We start from the raw sequence: 18,659 nt of genomic DNA, 5'->3' as shown, positions 1-18,659 counted from the left end.
ATGGATGAAGTACAGGCGCCTGAAACTGAACTCGGACAAGACGGAAGTCCTCATCCTGGGATCCTCACCCCTCCGCCTGGGACGACTCCTGGTGGCCCCCTGCCCTAGGCAGCGCACCCAAACCAACAGACCGCGCACGCAACCTAGGCTTCATCCTGGACTCCTCCCTCTCCATGACCAGACAAGTCCACGCCGTCTCCTCGTCGTGCTTCAACATCCTGCGCATACTACGTAAGATCTTCCGGTGGATCCCCACCGAGACCAGGAAGACGGTCATCCAGGCCCTCGTCACCAGCCGTCTGGACTACGGCAACTCCCTCTACGCAGGAACCACCGCCAAACTCCAGAAGAGACTTCAGCGGATCCAGAACGCCTCAGCACAACTCATCCTGGACATCCCCCGTCGCAGCCACATCTCCGAACACCTGAGAGACCTGCACTGGCTCCCGGTCAACAAGAGAATCACCTTCCGTCTCCTCACCCACGCTCACAAAGCCCTACACAACCAAGGACCAGGATACCTCAACAGCCGCCTCAACTTCAACGCTCCCAAACGCCAGCTTCGATCTACCAGCCACGCCCTCGCCGCCGTCCCCCGAATCCGAAGAGCCACCACAGGGGGACGGTCCTTCTCCTACCTGGCCGCCAAGACATGGAACTCCCTCCCGACCCACCTCCGCCTGACCCAGGACCACCTCGCCTTCAGGAAGCAGCTCAAGACCTGGCTGTTCGAGCAGTAGCGGATCCCCCTCCCCTAGCGCCTTGAGACCCTCTGGGTGAGTAGTGCGCTATATAAATGCCTTGATTGGTTGATTGATTGATTGATTGATTGATTGTTCTTGTCTGGATTCATCAGGCTATTTTTTTTATTTCTCCATGTTTTCTCAATCTGTGCTCACAGGGTTGCACTCTACGGGTACTGGTCCTCATGAAAGCCAATATCTGGGTTAAGGGTGCAGGGCGATGGTTGGGTTCAGAATTGGATTCGAGCAAAATCGTGTTCATGGCTTCCTCACATGAAGTTAGCACATTGTTCATCAATTTCCTATGAAGTAAACAATTGGATTGAGTTTTTCTTTGAGCAGGCGTAGAGTTTAAGAGAATTGTTGCTGCACCTTTGAATGAAGGTCTGATTCTGTGTAGCTCCATTTGGAATGAATTCTGGCTCCTGACGCATCGTTGCCCACTGGATATAGCGAACAAATTGCTAAGTTAAGTGATTTATTTAGATGGGCAGCCTTGTTTACACTGCTGCAATTTTTACATCTTATTCTTGGCTGAATACGTAGCCAATATACATCCTTCAGTATAAGGGATATATAATTTCATTTTCTCCCAGAGTATATAATTATTGCTGTGTAGTGGACTATAGATCTTTATCTCGTGTGTAGAGTTGTCTACGACATGACAACTGTTCTCAGTTGATCAGAAGACAATATGGTGTTGGTCTCTGTATGCGAGTAAAGGTGAAACTTGCAGTTTGAGCTAATCTGTTGTTAGTTAAACAGTAGGGTCCAAAGTAAAGCCCAGCAAATTATCTGTGGTGGAAACTGATGAAGAGATGCTTTCTACTCAAAGTTTTCAATAATCGATGGGTCAGACTTAGTTTTGGGGAATTATATTTTAAACATTTGTAAGACATCTAACATTGCAGTTTTATTGTAAATGCATTTGTATAGTGCTAACTACTCCTGATGAAGCATCGAAGTGCTTTACGACTAGTAACATGCTAATCCGGATCCCAAAAAGGATTAGTAATGACTTAGTACAGGGAAATATTAAATTAATGTGAGCGATGGACATGTAAGTCTGTTAATTGGATTGCAAAATGATAGTGGAGGGAAGAGGGAAGCTTTTGCATATATATATATATATTCACTGAAAAAACCATAGGTTATAGACCATATATAGTTAGGAATTAGCATTTACAAAACCTTGAAATTCTCTGAAAAAACCATAGGTTATAGACCATATATAGTTAGGAATTCGCTTTTACAAAACCTTATTTTACTCACACAAAACCATTGAAATTCCATATATAGTTAGTTGCACTAACTATATATCGCGCACCCGCAATCCACTGCTGATGATGTCACATATTACATCATTCATGACATGGTCAGTGACATCACTGATGACATCACTGATGACATCTCAAATGACATCACTGATGACATCTCAAATGACATCACTGATGACATCTCATTTGACATTACTGATCACATCACTGATGATATCATTCATGTGATAATACGATGAACCTCTTCAGACTCTAATATAACCTTAGATACAATCAGTGTAAACAGACACTCACAGAGTGTCACTCATCCATGGAGTTACTCACACACCTAGTCAGTCATGCAAAGAATCAATCACACCTCCATTTCCTCAACTATACAGTTATATAAACTTTACTTATTCAAACATATACTAACACATATTTACTCTCTTATACAATCCCTGATACAAGTTCACAATGATCCATACAGCCACTCACACATTCACTGGCTCTTATGCACAGTTATTTATATATGTCAACTCTCACATGTACTGTGTTTTACATATGTACTTACTTTGACATGTAGCACTGAGATATCCATTCACTCACCAATACACTCATGCACACAGTCAACCGCCCATACAGCTGTTTCCACATGCACTTTTGAAACCATACATCCAGTGAATCAACTGCTCACACATCTATGCACAGAGTCATACACCTCCCAGCCACCCACACACACACTCAGTCTCCCATACAAATACTTGGGCAACCAATCAATAACCCATATAGTTACTCATATAGCTACTTATCAACACATGCAACAGTTTACAGAAAAACAGACATAATGATGCACAAATTAAGACAGTTTAGTCACTAACCCATGCACTCAGTGAGACACGTTTAATCACTCACTCATACAGTCAGTCATGCACCTACTAAATCCTTCATCCAGACACTTATACATCCACTCATTCTTCAATATGTAAGACATATTTTAACTTTACAGAAACATACAGTCACTGGATGTTGTCATCAGTGATGTCATTTGAGATGTCATCAGTGATGTCATCAGTGATGTCACTGACCATGTCATGAATGATGTAATATGTGACATCATCAGCAGTGGATTGCGGGTGCGCGATATATAGTTAGTGCAACTAACTATATATGGAATTTCAATGTTTTTGTGTGAGTAAAATAAGGTTTTGTAAAAGCGAATTCCTAACTATTATGGTCTATAACCTATGGTTTTTTCAGAGAATTTTCAAGGTTTTGTAAATGCTAATTCCTAACTATATATGGTCTATAACCTATGGTTTTTTCAGTGAATTTTCAAGGTTTTGTAAATGCTAATTCCTAACTATATATGGTCTATAGCCTATGGTTTTTTCAGTGAATATATATACATACATATATAAACATATATCATCTGTATATCTATATAAATACAAACATAAATGCATGCATACATATACTTATATGCATACAGATGCATGTTATTTACATGAAAGTTGAAAAAACACTAATAAAAGCAAAGCTAAAAAGCCACCTCATTACAAACAGAATGGCTTTAACTTAAACGAAGGCGAGATCTATTGCATTTTCAATGCTTGTTTACTTTGGTTCCATCAAGAAGGCATTCAGATGTGTCACACATTTGCCATAAATTCTGAATGTTAGCACTCTAGTTGCACATTAGATCACTGTAGTAAAGCTACTGCTCACCAGGGACGTCTGCTGCTGGTATTCAAAGTGCATGTTTCAGTCTGCATGTCAGAATTTTTTTAATGAAATAGAAGAGGATTTGAGAAGTCACTCAAAATGATCCCTAATTTTTCTTTCTGAAGCACTAATCATACTTTCTATGGCAAAATTAACCCCCTCATGTTGTTCCTTTTTTCAATTGAGTGTTTTCAGACTTACCACTTCATTCCAATCAAGATGGCTTCTGGTGTGCCATACTTTTGTCATAAGTAAGACTGTTAGCGCTCTAGTTGTTCTTTAGAACACTCTGGGACATTCTGTCATTGGGCTATACTTGGGGTACATCTGGGTGATATTTGGGCTACATTTAGGCTCTTTTGTCTCTGGTGGCCATCTTGGGAGACTGTATGTCAGAATTGTTTAATGAAATTGAAGAGGGTTTGAGAAGTCACTTAAAATGTGCCCTAATTTTTCTTTCTGCAGCACTAATCATAATTCATATGGCAAAATATACCCCCTCATTTTGTTCCTTTTTGAATTTAATGTTTTAAGAGTTACCACTTTATTCCAATCAAGATGGCTTCAGGTGTGCCATACCTTTGTAATAAGTAGGACTGTTAGCGCTCTAGTTGTTCTTTAGAACACTCTGGGACATTCTGTCATTGGGCTATACTTGGGCTACATCTGGGTGATATTTGGGCTACATTTGGGCTCTTTTGTCTCTGGTGGCCATTTTGGGAGACTGCATGTCAGAATTTTTTAATGAAATAGAAAAGGATTTGAGAAGTCACTCAAAATGTGCCCTAATTTTTCATTCTGCAGCACTAACCATACTTTCTATGGCAAAATATACCCCCTCATGTTGTTTCTTTTTAAATTAAATGTTTTAAGAGTTACCACTTTATTCCAATCAAGATGGCTTCAGGTGTGCCATACCTTTGTAATAAGTAGGACTGTTAGCGCTCTAGTTGTTCTTTAGAACACTCTGGGACATTCTGTCATTGGGCTATACTTGGGCTACATCTGGGTGATATTTGGGCTACATTTGGGCTCTTTTGTCTCTGGTGGCCATTTTGGGAGACTGCATGTCAGAATGTTTTAATGAAATAGAACAGGATTTGAGAAGTCACTCAAAATGTGCCCTAATTTTTCATTCTGCAGCACTAATCATACTTTCTATGGCAAAATATACCCCCTCATGTTGTTTCTTTTTAAATTAAATGTTTTAAGAGCTACCACTTTATTCCAATCAAGATGGCTTCAGGTGTGCCATACCTTTGTAATAAGTAGGACTGTTAGCGCTCTAGTTGTTCTTTAGAACACTCTAGGAGGCTGCAGTAGAACACAAAGGAATCAACTGACAGTCTCTGTCCTTGTTGGATGTACATGTTTTACTGAGAATGTCAGACTTCATTTTCACATGACTGAGAAAGATAATGTGAATTTACAGAAAATATGCTTTCAGTTTAGCTTATAGATCCCCTTCCAAACCACTGTGGGAAAATCATGAGATATTAGTTTTCTTTCAAACAATATTCATGATATCACAGCAGAAGGTTTTTTCACATGGTAAAATCACCTTAGAACCCACCACAATTCCTAAAACGAGTATGGTACCATCAACAAATGATTTATAATGTAACTAAAGTCCTAAAACCCTCTATTAACTACAATGCTTTTTAATGAGGTGCTATCATGTATATTGGTCCCAAGATGGCTGCCAACACTTCTTGGATGAAGTGCTGACAGCCAATCAGATCAGATGTGTGGTTAGGCTCCGCCCAGATATATATCTTTTTTTTAACCTAAATTACTCAAAATCCACTGGAGCAAATATATTGAGACCTAGCAAAGGCACATCGGGCTAACAGTCCCTACAATTTTGCCAAGTTTCGTGCAAATCCATTCAGCCGTTCGAGCTAAAAGTGAGGCCAACTGCCCTATGGAAATTAACATGGGAAAAAAGCGTTTTGGGACCCCCCTTTTTCTCGGCCCCCCCTTGATGAAACCCCCCCAAATTCTCAGGGGCTGCTCAGAAACAAAATGTTCCATTTTCCTGAATATTTCAGCCAATTCCGTCCACAAACGCCAAAGTTATTAGACATAGAATTTTCAAAAATCCCATAGAGAAAAAATCCTAACTATATATACCTACTGGCGACCGCCAGTAGGTAATATATATATATATATATATATATATATATATATATATATATATATATACTTCAAAAACCATAGGTTTCAGGCCTTATATAGTTAGGAATTAGCATTTTAAAAACCATTGAAATTGCTCCTATATAGTTAGTTGTACTAACTATATTTCGCGCACCCGCAATCCACTGCTGATGTCACATATTACATCATTCATGACATGGTCAGTGACATCACTGATGACATCACTGATGACATCTTATTTGACATCACTGATGACATCACTGATGACATCATCCAGTGACTGTGTGTTTCTGTAAAGTTTAAATATATTTTACATATGAAGAATGAGTGGATGTATAATTGTCTGGATGAAGGATTTAGTAGGGTTGTGACTGAGTGTATGAGTGAGTTGTTGTGTAAGCTGCTGCATGCGTTGATCAGTAGCTATATGAGTGGCTATATGGGTTATTGATTGGTTGCCCAAGTATTTGAATGGGAGACTGAGTGTGTGTGTGGGTGGCTGGGAGGTGTGTGACTCTGTGCATAGATGTGTGAGCAGTTGATTCACTAGGTGTATGAGTTCAAGAGTGCATGTGGAAACAGCTATATGGGTGGTTGACTGTGTGCATGGGTGTGTTGGTGAGTGAATGGCTATCTCAGTGCTACATGTCCAAGTAAGTATATATGTAAAACACAGTGCATGTGAGAGTTGGCATACATAAATGACTATACGTGAGAGCCAGTGAATGTGCTAGTGGCTGTATGGATCATTGTGTACTTGTATCAGTGATTGTATAATAGAGTAAGTATGTGTTAGTATATGTTTGAATAAGTAAGGTGTTGTGTGTATAACTGTATAGTTAAGGAAATGGAAGTGTGATTGATTCTTTGAATGACTGACTAGGTGTGTGAGTAACTCCATGGATGAGTGGCAGTGTGTGAGTGTCTGTATAGGTGTATGAGTGTATATGATAGTGTTGTATTGATGAGTGACTGTATGTATGAGTGATTCTATGGGTGAATGAGTGAATGTGTGTGTAGACCTAGGAATCAGTGAGTGCGTATGTAGTAACTGGTATTGGTGTGTCAATGGTTTCAAGAATGGTAGTCTGTATTTAACACTGGGTGTATCAAAGGTTATATTAGAGTGTGAGGAGGTGCATCGTATTATCACATGAATGATATCATCAGTGATGTGATCAGTGATGTCAAATGAGATGTCATCAGTGATGTCATCAGTGATGTCATTTGAGATGTCATCAGTGATGTAATCAGTGATGTCACTGACCATGTCATGAATGATGTAATATGTGACATCATCAGCAGTGGATTGAGGGTGCGCGAAATATAGTTAGTACAACTAACTATATAGGAGCAATTTCAATGGTTTTTTAAATGCTAATGCCTAACTATATAAGGCCTGAAACCTATATTTTTTAAGTGAATTTGCAAGGTTTTTAAAATGCTAATTCCTAACTATATAAGGCCTGAAATCTGTTTTTTTAAGTGAATTTGCAAGGTTTTTTAAATGCTAATTCCTAACTATATAAGGCCTGAAACCTACGGTTTTTTAAGTGAATTTGCAAGGTTTTTAAAATGCTAATTCCTAACTATATCAGGCGTGAAACCTATATTTTTTTTAAATAAATTTCAAAGGTTTTGTAAATGCTAATTCTATTAGCGGATAACGTTTATATATGTTATTATCCTTCTGGGACCACCTGAGCAGCCATCTTGTTTCTCAGGAGAAGTGAGGCACAAGAGAGCACAAAACAAGAGTGGAAATCACGGGGTACGCGCACGGTACGAGTAACGTACGCGTACGGTGCGCGTACCCCACGATTTTTTTGAATTTTTTTTTGCCCTTGGAGGTCCTTTTGGGACCCCTGAGAAGGGCTAGAAGGTTGGGGGGTCTCTACCCTGCCCCCTTTTCGTGTTTTCCACTCTTGTTTTGGGCTCTCTTGTGCCTCAGTTCTCCTGAAAAACAAGATGGTGGCCAACACTTCCTGGTTTGGACAGTTTAGAATGTTGACAGTCGACTGCCAGCCAATCAGAAACTCGCTCGCGCAAGTAAGGGTACGTGCACGTACACGTACGGTAGGCGTACCGTACGCGTACGGTGCACTACGGTGAGCGCATATAGATATATAATTTGCTCAAATTCAATTTTCTCAACAACTACTGGAGGGATTTTCACCAAATATAGAAAAGGCACATCTGCATACCAGGCCCTACCATTTTGCCAAGTTTGGTGTAATTCCATTCAGCCGTTCGGGCTGTAGCCGTGTCTAAAGGTCCCTATGGAAATTAACATGGGGAAAACACGTTTTGGGACCCCTCTTTCGGCCACCGCTTGACTAATTCCCCCGAAATTTTCAGGGAAGGAGCGGAGCGGAGCTGGCCAAAATTCTGGAAAATTACACACAGATTCCTCAATCGGCGCCAAAGTTATTCCCAATAGAATGTTGAGCACATATAGATATATAATTTGCTCAAATTCAATTTTCTGAACAACTACTGGAGGGATTTTCCCCAAATATAGAAAAGGCACTACTGCATACCTGTCCCTACCATTTTGCCAAGTTTGGTGTAATTCCGTTCAGCCGTTCGGGCTGTAGCCGTGTTAAAGGTCCCATAGAAAATGCCATTTGAAAAATTTCAAATTCAATTTTCTCAAGAACTACTGGAGGGATTTTCACCAAACATACAAAAGGCACTGCTGCATACCAGTCCCTACCATTTTGCCAAATCTGGTGTAATTCCGTTCAGCCGTTCGAGCTGTAGCCTTGTCAGAATGTCCCTATGGAAATTAACATGGGGAAACCACGTTTTGGGACCCCCCTTTTTTCTCGGCCCCCGCTTGACGAATCCCCCCGAAACTTTCAGGGAAGGAGCGGAGTGCAACGAGGCAAATTTAAGGGAAATTACAGGCAGATCCCTCAATCGGCGCCAAAGTTATCCCCAATAGAATGTTCGGAATTTCCTATGATAACTTGGTCCTAACTATATATACCTACTGGCGACCGCCAGTAGGTAATAACTATATATATCTATATATATATATATATGTATATATATATATATATATATGTCACTTGCTACCCCTGATGATGCGTCATAGCGCTTTTCGGAGATTAGCAGGCTACTCCAGATCCCAAACAGGATTATTGGTGAATTATTATAGGGAAATATGACATTAATTAGAGCAATGGACATGTGAGTCTGTTAGTTGGACTGAAAAGGATAATGGGGGGATAGAAGAGCGAAGTGTCTAGAAAGTCTTTATTTAGAGATGGTAGCAGCAGGATGAGGTTTGGGATGAGTAGAGGGGAGGGGGGTAAGAGTTGGAGGGAAGGCTTGTTTGGGAGATCTGAATAGTAAAAGAGGTTTGGGATGATGCAAGAAGGGATAGAGAAGGGAAAGGGTTATTTTGGGGATCATAGTAGTAGAATATGGTATATTGAGAGAGATATAGGGTGAGAAATAGGTAGTGCATTGGAGAGAGTAGTAGAATGAGGTTTGGGATGAGTCAGAGTGGAGGTAGAGGATATATTGAGATAGGTATAGGGTGAGATATAGGGTAGTGCATTGGTGATGCTGAATTAGGAGCCAAGTAACAAATATAAAGATACATAAGTACATGGAAGGTATATAAGTATAAGGAAGGGAATATATCTAGATTTAAGTTGGATTTAATGACCTCAGACTTTCAAGTGTTGCTATACTTCAAGCTAATTATTTGTTTTATTATATATTTTTATTTAATTCAATAGTGAAGCAATTGTAGATGAATAGTAATGCAAAAAAGGTACTTATTTATGCAGTGATGTGTATACGTTAAACACAGAATAACATAACCAAATGTAATATGTTCATTTGTTAAGCATAACTAACTAATATTTACATATTTATAAACATGATTATTATACAAATTTATGCAAAGGAATACACATATCTAGGTACACATATATTATCCAGATAAATGCTTATATACACAGGGCAATGATGTATATTTATGTTTGAGTATGGTGGTTATGTGGGGAAGAGCTGAAAGGGATTACATTTGTGCATCTTCAATTACCAGAATCACAAACTTACCATATCTGGAGGAATCGGAGCTCTGAGAGGCAAAAATATGCTCATGTCTTGATATCTCCGGGTGCATGAAAATCTTTTCCCTCAGTACTCCCAAAGCTATTAAACCAAAATTTAGAATTCCATCCAAAGAAATGTACACCTAGCTGCCACCCTTAAGAAACAAACGTGTGCCCTAAAAGAACTATGTGCTAGCCATTTGCAGACCAAAAACCTGCTGGCATATGTGATAAAAGCTACACAAGTGAAAAAAAACCTCATTGCGCCCAGCTAGGGAATACATTTCTCAGTGTATTTGACACTTACCATTCCTTGTACGAGAAGCAAGAGTAAGGCATGCACTGTTGAAGTTCAAGGTCAGTTTTGCTGCACTTCTCGTATACGTTGTAACAGACGCTTGTGAGGAGTGTTTACAGATGTTGTCACTGGACTTTGCTAGCGGAATTGGCCACAACATTCTCCTCGACTTGCCCGCCCTCCCTTTGCTCTCGACCAGTGGCGATAAATATTATATGTACCTTTCAACCACATACATTTTATACAAGTGAGCAGGGCATGAGTTGGAGGCAGGGCTCGAATCGGGGTACCACGCGAGTGGACGGCATCTCCGACTTATTTTACCGGGAGCTTGATAACTGGAGTCACACATTCTCTCTTTGGCCTCTCTGGGGCGAGATCTGAGCCCATTCATAACGCTGCTCACGCGCTGGCTTCTCTGATGTAATCGCATCTAAGGGGTGAACGACGGGAGGCAATGAGTCTGATTGTGCAAGCCACCTTTTGTGACGTCACTTCCTGTCATGACGTCAGCGTCACCCCACTTCTTTTTTTAGGACTTGTGCCCTGGTTGGAGGTACACACGGGTGGACGGCGTCCACTCAGTTTTTTCACAGAGTTTACGCCGTCCACCCTGCCAAGAAGTTGGGCCCCACTGAATAAGATGCAGAATTTGTGCCGGTGTCATTTCCAAACACCGGGACAGCCTCAGCAGCGCCTGCACGCTGTTATCTGCTTTCGATCTGCAACAACGTGCAGGCGGGGACTTATTTCTGACTTCTGCTGGGCCCATAACACAGGCTGAATCAGAGGGGTCATCAGACCTCCTTTTGTTCGAGTCTCCTGGCTGGCAGCAGTCAGGAGCCTCACACCTAGAAGCAATTGCAGCAGAGGGGAAACAAAGGCTCACACCTTGTTAGCGCTTCACACATGCTTAAGAGAGGCAGCTTTTCCCTTTGTTCATGCTCTGTTTAAGGAGATGTGCATGCACTAAAAGAACCTCAGATGTGTTGATCTTTACCAGTATTAGCACAAAATAAACGGCATTTATATAGCGCATACCACCTCTGAGGAGGCCTTGTAATAATTTAAATATCACTATTTTTTCTTTTAAAGCACTATTGGTAGAGTAAGTTTACACTGACAAAAGGCAACATTATTTTATGTGTAGCGTACAAAAGTGTGAATCTTCTGCCTAAATCAGGAGGGTTTGCAAGTATACCCGAAATGTGCTCAAATGTACTCATGATACACCTGCTAAACATATATGTGAGGGCTTAAGATCTGAAGTCACTTCCTGTGATGTCACATGCTGTTATGTCATGCGCTGTGATGTCACTCTCTCTGATGCCACTTGCATACGGATCTTCCTGTCAAAAGTTTGTAAAATTATAGCTTTCAAATAAATTACAGCGGCCTCCGGATGCAAAGTGCAATTCCCAATGTAAAATATTTTTTGCACAGTATTTTTATGGAGTACTTTAATGTTCAATGTTGGCACTTATTTGTAGGGCGAAAGCTCAGTTACACACATCCTATGTAGGGTGAACTGCAAACCTTACTCATCATTTTCTAAACATGACCGTCCTGGGCCATTGCCTCAAAATAGTGTTTTTTATTTACGCGACGCAGGAGTCGCTGCACCGGAGATATGGCGATCTTGGTTGGGCTGAGACCGGGGATGCAAAGTGCCTCAATGTCCTTTGTCGCTGCTTCAGTGCGCTCTATCTTTTTAGAGCAGACCTACAATGTGATCAATTAAAGAGCTCGTTCCCGAAAAGCTGCTTGGTTGTGGATAAAAAGCCAAAGATGGCGGAATATTGCCTCACATTACAGAGCAGAGGTCCACTTCGCAGATCAGGGTTGCACCCGTGAGCTCAGCATCATTCGGAGCTCTCAAGAGAAGGGCCACAGAGGTAGACGGAGAGTGCTGTTGGCACGCTCAATCCCACTTATTTTATGAAATCCATTCGGCTCTTTTGTGAAGGCGCTGTACCAACTAAGCAAAACAAAATTCAAATATTCAAAGATGGCTGCGTATGGGCTGCATAAAATATGTAGTGTAGAGGAACAGATGAGAGTAGAAGTGAGCAAAAGCGACAGTGGGAGATGCAAGGTGTGCACTGCAATATGTAGAGCCAATGGTGAAAACTATCAGAAGCGAGATTAAACAAAGGGAGGGTGGGGAATTCTAGGAAGTACAACGAAGAATGCAAGCGGGAACAGAGAAGTGGAAGAAACATAGGGATGGGCAGGCCCATGGATACACAAAAAGGGTCAACAGAAATCAAAAGAACGTAAGTTGAAATGGTAGGCATCGAAGGGAACACAACTAGAGGCAGACGGCGGAAGACGATACGCGTGTAGTATTGAAGAATGTGTGGATGACGTAAAATATGAGGAAATACCATATGCACAATACTTTGAGTTAGTTTTAGTGCCATTCTCATATTGCTCATACTGCTTCTGCCGTAAGCAGTATTACCTTTTCTCCCCGCATGCCACAGTGCACTGCCTAAAGTATTACACTTAGTATCTTGGCTTGGGTGGTGAACTCGCCCTTCTTTCAAGTCTAATGTTGCTTCTGTGTCTTCATGTGTCTCCTCTCATAATCGTGGCATGAGTGAAGGATTCCAAGCTTTTCTTGGAGTTTGTTGAGTATACACCTTCTCGTATTGCATCAGTTCATCTTTCTAATTGAAAACTTCATCAGGATTTAAAGTACTCCTTAATTTCAGTGTAATATGTTTGTAGATATGGTTTTTAGTTCTTGTGTTGATATTTTGCCGTTACTGAGAATAAGTGAACTCATGTTCTTTAGCCACGTCATGACCGATGCGTTTGAAGCAATGCGATTATGTTGTATGGTGAACATGAGACTTTGGTTCTGTGCCTAAATTGAAACAACATGTTTCAGACATATGAATGCAGATAGCACTGTGGTTTCTGGCCTGTATGTGTAATCTACATCTCTTCATTGCAGTCTTCCTTACACCAGTCGACTTGTGAAGACTTTGCTGTATAACTTCATCAGGCAGGAGAAGAGCCCTCCTCCCGGCTCTCACATCTTCCAGCAGCAACCCGATGGAGGAGGGCTTCTGTACGGATTGGCATCTGGAGTAGCAAGTGAGTGTGCCTGTCTGAGGATGAGTGCTTGCAGCATCATAACATAATTGTGGCCTCTTCCTTAGGTTATACTAGGTGGAAAGGATCTGTTTTGCTTTATTCCTTTTTGCGCCACAGTTTTTATTTATTTCAAAGGTGTATACTGTCTGACCTCAGCATGGTAATATTGGGGTTCGAATCTATTACAGCCAGCTCTCATCTTGGCTGCTATGATTGGTGAATCATATTATGTTTACTGGACACTTTGCCAGATCAGGGTTGCCCGAGGCCACCAACTGGCTCCCTAGAAGAACCATGCAACAGATGCTCCTACAATGAATTGAATGATACAATAGTTGTATTAGTTTGATTTTCAATTCGATATTTGAAAAAAAAAGTTAAGAAAAAGTTATTTGAAGACTTTTCATTTGACATAGTATTTAGTAAACTTTGAGTAAGAAAAGGGACTCCCAAGAATTTGTGTACTGACAGGTGATGCTTGCATGCGAGAAAAGACATAAAGATGAAATATGAAGGAAGACCTTGAGTATACTTTGCCCTATTTATAGAAGACACATCATTGAGCCACAGCACCCTATTGCACTACATGCATCCAGAGCTCCACCCCAGCCAAAGCAAAACGCTCTTCAAAATCCTCAAATGCACAATAAACCCTTTGCCGAACCCCTTATTAAACCTTGTAAGGCACTTCTTCAAGTAGAAAATTGACAATCTGAAAACACATCAATGACACAGAAACTCCTGCCGTACCTCGCTACAGTACAGCCATGTGAACATTCTTTGACATCCAGACCATAGAGGTTCTTTCAATATAATCAATTCTCTAAAGTTCATATCATGCTAAGATAATATCGCCTATAATAACGTCCATTACTGGGAAAACTCTCAGTCATCAGCGCAACATTGTAAATGCGTTGCTCATTAGAGGCATCTTTCCTGACATTCTCATGACGGGACGGGACAGAAGTTGTCTCCCTCTACGGGAGACAACTTCGTCATGGAAAATCTTGTTAACTGTTACAAGTTCTCGCACCTCCTTCTTTAGAGCAAGAACTTCCAGGAAGCTTTTCACCTTCCAACTAAACATGAAAATAAAGAAGAGCGTTAATTTTCAGAACTACAGGTCCGGATATAGGCAACACTGATGATGAAACCATCTAAGTGGTTGACTGTACTCCACAGATCACTGGCAAGACAGAACCTGACCTCCTCACCCATCCAGACCGCTGTGCTGCATTTGGCACCCTTAATATCAAACCCTTGTCAACACCCAGTTGTTTTAAATGTGCTTCAGTGATGTTGTTCATCAGTAGTTTGCCTTACACCTAGACATCAGATATCAAGTAGACCATATGCCCGCCTCAAAATGAGAGATCCCCACGACCCGCTCTGTAATCCAACCTGTCACTGGTCATCCTCAGTGTCTACAGGGAAACCCTTGAGTTAAACAATTATTTACTACTTGGAGGTTTTGAAGCAGACTCTTCCTATGGGTTATTCCTTTGCTACTTCTAGGTGGGCTTCATAGACTGTTAGTTATCAGGTGTTGAAAGCTGCGTCTTTGTGGCTTGTGCTTCATCCTACGCCACAACTAAATTGGTTATGTGGACTTTTAATTATCTGGTAGTTTCGTGAAGCTGCTTTGTTCAGTGGAGTGCACCTATGCCCCTTTCAGGTGCACTCCGTAAACTCTTAATTTGCCTGGTAATAATACTCATAATCGTCTGTTTAGTAGCTGTGACTCTTGGAGCGATGACCTTTGTCTGCCCTAGGTGAGAAGTCCAAGAGAATTCTAGACTCTGAATTGCTGGTTTCTAATGACAATGTCTTTCTGTGGCATTACTGTAGTATCTTAACTACATAGGAGTTTTAAGGTCTCTAAATTACTTTGCTATTTGGAAAATTGCATTTTCGTGTGTGTTGCTCCTCAGTTGTTTGCAGGTGGACAGATATACTTCTAATTACCAAGTTGGGGCGGAACTCTGGGGGCACCGCCCAATGAAAAGTATATATAACATTGAAAGTAATTTTATTAGGCAGTTCGTTGGTCTCCCCCCTCCCCCCGAGCACCCCACTTGTTCCACTCAGACTTGATTTGGACGTTAGACCGATTGCAGAAGAAATCGGACTTAGACCTCTAACTTTTTGGTGATGCCTTTGGGCTACTCAGTTACTGATTTCATATTGGTCTGAGTTAAAAGACTCTCCCCGGGGCAGGGAAATTACCCTGATTTACACACATTCGGGGCACACTCCAGAGCATTGGGAAAATGAGCATGTGGAGCGATCCCACAGTATCATGTCCTGCAACACCTAGCAATGAACTTGTTAGGAGTTAAAGGGGGGAAAACATGCTCTCCTTCAGGGGAACTCCGCACTAGGCTCTCTAACAGTATCTTTCATTGAAATTAAAGATTACTATAACTGAGTCTCTCCTAGATGAAGCTCAGCCAGCCCTAGACGGGAAACTGTAAGTACAATTTAGGCATGGGTCACTCCTTTTGCTCTCTTTTACTAATAAATGGGGAGGCACTGTTTCCCGCAGGGTGCCTGGCCTGTGGGAAAGCTGAGGAATCCGAAATTCATGTATTTTTCTTCTGCCCAGCTTACAGAAAATTTAGATCAAGATGGCTGATGGAACTGTGTAGAAATCTGGGGACCTCTCACGGCGCAGAAGCATTTAGGCTTCTGAAATATTATACCCAACAATTGATTGTATTTGCTGTCTCAAGATTCCTGTTTTCTGGGTGGTGCCCATGCAAGTCACTCTTGGGCCTTTAGTATTCACACCTAAGCCAAACCGATGCGCTTTTTGGGGAAGGCCCAGGCTAGTTGTAGTCCATGCTCGCTTGTTTTAATAGCATGGGGCAGGAATTTTGGGCAGAGGAGAGGAGTCTTATTGGACTTTCTGCTATTAAATTATAAGTGCACTATAAGAAATTTTCTGAAAATGGTTGAAAGATCCGGTCTTTTAACTGAGTAATTTAACTAACTTGATCTTAGCTTGCGCAAGTTATTCTTGGGACTTTGGTACTCACACCTAAGCCAAATTGCTGTGCCCTTTGAGGAAGGTCCAGGTCAGTGTGTGGTGCCTACCTGCTTTAATAGTGTAAAGGTTCTCTATTGGGCAGGACGTTTTGGCAGAGGAGTGAGGAGACCAATGGGACCTTTTTAATCTGTAATTGCACCTTTGAAAACTCTTTGCAAATGGTCTGAAGACCTTGCCCTTTTCTAACTGAGTTTTTAAACAAATAGGATTTTATCTTATTTTACCAAGGAAAATTGAAAATGTCGTTTTATATTTTTATCTGAATGTATTATATGTCTTTATGGCCTTGGCTGAAACAAAGAAGTATTTACTGAGGGGCAGGGACATGTTTTAGAAAACAAGGATTTAGAATTACCTCCGCTTGACCATGGGCTATGAAGAGTACTGTCCAACTAAGTGAGTTGACCATAAACTACTTTTTATTCTTTTTAATCTCGATGTACTCCAAGAGACTCACACTCCTTGAGTAGACATTTTCCATCTGTACAAAACTGCTTTGAACCATATGTTTATTTCAAACAATCACGAGTCCCAAGATTAAGTTATCCCTAGATATTCGTGGACTAGACATCCAACTTGGTGAACCCCTTAAGTCCAGATTTTAGGATTTTGGAGGGTTGGTGTTGTTTCGAGTTTATTGCCCCTTAAGAGACATATATAGTGTGAAACCTAACAAATACAGTCTCCTGACACATTTCCATGGTGATGGGGGCAAGAGGCTGATCATGACCTTCCAGTTTGGCCAGACGACTGCTCGCTAGCTAATTGATTTTTTTCGACTCATCTCTCCTGACATTATATCGTGCCCTTCCTTTTCTGAATACTGCCTTATCCTGTATTTTTGTGAACACTGATATAATTGTTTTTATCCGTTTATTTGCCTCTGCTCGCTGAACAATTAAGAGCAGTAATCGTACTGTACTACTTTATCCTGTAATTTTCTCGAATATGATATTATTGTTATTATTGCTTTATTGTCTCTGATCTTTAAATAATTGTAAAGCGCTCGGATACCCACAAGGGTCATTGTTCGCGCTATATAAAGCTCAAATAATAATAATATATTGGCAAAGGGAATGTGCACTTAAAATGGTGGCTAGTTTTATATACTGTATGCATTTATTGGTTTTGCACTTCTATGGTCATTTGACTGAAATGAAGTATTTTGATGATGATGAATTACCCAATTGTTCTCCTCCGGTTCGAATATCCTGTTGGATGAAAAGTTGTGCTGTAGATAATCCTGCTCAGCTTCAAAATGCCCCTTGCTAGATAAAAGCTCTGAAGTTATTCAAACACCCGTGCTTATTCTCCACAGAGATTTTATCTTGCTCTCCCCCCCTGTAACCCTATCTACTTACCCAACATCCTTGTGCCATATATTCCCTGGGGGCATAACTAAATGTTCAGTACTTTTGACATACTGTATGCAACTAAAAACAATTTTGTGAATATTTCTTATCTCATGACATGTTTTCTAATTAGTGTATATTTTGTATGTTTGTCTAATACAAATTGAGTCATCCACTAAATATGACCTTGCGTTATTTGCTTGCATTGAGATAAGCATGGACTTTCGGTCCAAATGTCAAGTATTTGTTCACTTTTGAGTCAATGTTTAAATCAGATTATAGTTTATACTTTAACACAGCTGTGCACCTGGCATACTAAAGTTTTTTTTCCTCTAGTTCATTGTTCTAGAAGTTGGTGTACGACTTAGGAGAAAAGCATACACTTCTAAGAATACTTTATTATCTATTGGAAATATTTTTATTGGTTTTAGAAGAGGTCACACGATCAGTCTTTTTTGTATTAGAACTTAAAGTGCGCTGGGCAGGGCTGGTATTATCGCCATTTATATTCCAGCATCCTATTTAATTTCCTTTCATCATTTAGGTCTTTGAACAACAATGATGCTGATTTGTTTATTTTCTTAACTAGTAAGGCTAGTTCATTGAAGGCAGATGCCACTGGGTTATTTCAATTCAGTGTACTTGATTTGCATCCCTCTTGAGGTCATTGTTTCACCCTGGTCTCTTCCGCCAGTGCTTTTCGGTCAACATTTGTTATACTTCTGCATTTGTTTATCGGATCTTAAGGTTGTCTGATGCTGTTTTTGGCCATGGTATGTGGAATGGAATACATCAGCAGTCAGGCCCATTAAAGCGTACTGGATTTGTAACAACTAATTAACGCTTTTCGGCTGGATAAGGTGTAAAATAATGTTTCTGTTATCGGTGAATGAATGAATGA

At 40.7% G+C, this 18,659-nt stretch overlaps 1 protein-coding gene across 2 annotated transcripts in view; it reads left to right on the top strand.

Annotated features, from left to right (window-relative positions):
* The window catches only part of DYM (dymeclin), a 1,096,728-nt gene that overhangs the window by 326,197 nt on the left and 751,872 nt on the right, over window positions 1–18,659 (top strand). For both annotated transcript variants that reach the window (XM_086960369.1, XM_086960370.1), the window contains exon 8: window positions 13,215–13,357. In XM_086960369.1, the coding sequence (XP_086816495.1) occupies window positions 13,215–13,357 (143 nt within the window). The remainder of the gene's footprint in view (window positions 1–13,214; window positions 13,358–18,659) is intronic.

The sequence above is a fragment of the Lissotriton vulgaris genome, chromosome 3_1, assembly GCF_964263255.1.
Source record: "Lissotriton vulgaris chromosome 3_1, aLisVul1.2, whole genome shotgun sequence".
NCBI lineage: Eukaryota > Metazoa > Chordata > Amphibia > Caudata > Salamandridae > Lissotriton > Lissotriton vulgaris.
This window is presented reverse-complemented; position numbering and strand designations above follow the sequence as displayed.